General features: G+C 26.9%; 1 protein-coding gene across 1 annotated transcript; it reads right to left on the bottom strand.

The window, feature by feature from the left end:
• Positions 1-765: 765 nt before the first annotated feature.
• LOC113372313 (biogenesis of lysosome-related organelles complex 1 subunit 4-like) lies at positions 766-1636 on the bottom strand. The gene is made up of 3 exons (XM_026612638.1): positions 1498-1636; positions 1339-1410; positions 766-1107 (listed from the first exon to the last, which is right to left on the bottom strand). Exons 1-3 carry the CDS (start codon positions 1555-1557, stop codon positions 766-768), a joined length of 474 nt encoding a protein of 157 aa, XP_026468423.1. The 5' UTR covers positions 1558-1636.
• Positions 1637-1653: the final 17 nt, after the last annotated feature.

Genomic DNA, 1653 nt, shown 5'->3' on the forward strand with positions numbered 1-1653 from the left:
ATAATTCAGATTTTATTTTTATTCTGACTAAAGTTCTAATATACTTTAAACAAATAATTTCAACTTAGCAATTCAGTTTATATAATTCTTATAAATATTAGACAATGTTACAATATTTATAATAATCTATTTGAAAACATTCAGTATTCCTCAAACATTTCGTTACGGTACGGGAAGTTCCAGCAATTTGCCTTAAGGCACGATGCCATAATTGCCTCAAGACATAATTCCACTTACAGCTAGTTATTTTTTTAATATTACTATAACATACTGTAAGTGTGTACTCCGATCACTTAACAATAGTCTTTTATTCTTGCAGACAAGAAGCCGCATGATAGAAAAAAGTTAAAAGAACCCAAACCTTTAACTGGGCCTAAAATCTGGGACCAATGGGGCAAATGGACAGCCTGTTCCGTAACATGTGGAGTTGGCAAAATGACACGCTGGAGGCATTGTGTCCAAGGGGGATGTGCTTCGGGAGAAAAAGAAGCCCAGATCAAAACATGTACAGCCCCTGCATGTTAATAATTGGAAACAATAATATTTAAAGAAGTTAATATGTTGTGATTAATATCGTTTTAATTTTGATAATATTGGTTTTTATGTAACAAGTATAGATTTTGTTATTTTAATAAAATGATTTTTATATAAGGATTTAAATAAATCTAAAAAAATTATATTAACTATAAAAAAATCAATATATAACATATTATAATATATTTCATATAGATATATAAAAATAAATACCAAATACAGTTAATAAATCTATTTAACTGTGGCTTCAACAGCTTCTTCAGCATTCAATGTAAAATATTTATCAACATCAATAATATTCACAGCCCTATTTGTTGTTCTTGTCGGATTTATAGTAGATCTCACAGAATTTCCAAAAATCGGTTTAAGAAAAGATTTTATACTACTTCCAGGTATATTCAATTTAGTTTTGGCTTCATTTACTTTCTCTTCTAACGCATCTAAATTGTCTTGTAAATGTGAAACTAAAATATCTAAATTGTCGATTCTTTGAGATAATGACGTTACATGTTCCTTCATTTGCATTATTTGCGGATGCACTACTTGAATGTTCGCACATGATGTGTTTTTCATCTGAAATATAGGGATAATATAATCCTGACAAAAATAGGTTTATTTATATCATTATTTGACAATCGTTTAGGCACAATTAAATTGTAAAATTTTCTTAGGTTATGCCATATAAAACTAAAGTTCTTGCACAATGCAAAATTTCTCAGTAATATATTATATTAATAAATGCTGGAAAATGAGTTTTTTTTTAAATAATTGTTAAATACGATAATTAATTAGCTGTCAACTAACCATGAGCAACAGGTTGTGGAATTCTTCTAACCTAGTTAACATGTCTTCAGCATTGTTTCTAATAGACTGCAACTATGACAAAATAAATAAATAATAAAATTGTAACAATTATTATAGATTATAGATTATTATAGATTAATATTGTATATATAATATTACTTCATCGGTGGTATCTATTTTAAAATAAGCAGAGTAGTCATCAGCTAATTCTTCTAACATTTAATTTTGGTAATAATTATCAAAATGTCACAAATAATAATCAACTAAGATATTAATATTATATTAAAACATTATTTTTATCACTGTTGAAAGTAC

Source organism: Ctenocephalides felis, unplaced genomic scaffold, assembly GCF_003426905.1.
Source record: "Ctenocephalides felis isolate EL2017-DRISC unplaced genomic scaffold, ASM342690v1 CF-g0.4_SCAFFOLD_00845, whole genome shotgun sequence".
Classification (NCBI taxonomy): Eukaryota; Metazoa; Arthropoda; class Insecta; order Siphonaptera; family Pulicidae; genus Ctenocephalides; species Ctenocephalides felis.

What these genes read in the sequence shown, in the direction of transcription:
- LOC113372313 (XM_026612638.1), bottom strand. Translation starts at nt 1,557, where the DNA reads ATGTTAGAAGAATTAGCTGATGACTACTCTGCTTATTTTAAAATAGAT. An exon ending in AAATAGATACCACCGATGAA is followed by an intron (nt 1,411 to 1,497) that starts GTAATATTATAT and finishes ATTTTGTCATAG; the next exon opens with TTGCAGTCTATTAGAAACAA. An exon ending in TCCACAACCTGTTGCTCATG is followed by an intron (nt 1,108 to 1,338) that starts GTTAGTTGACAG and finishes CCTATATTTCAG; the next exon opens with ATGAAAAACACATCATGTGC.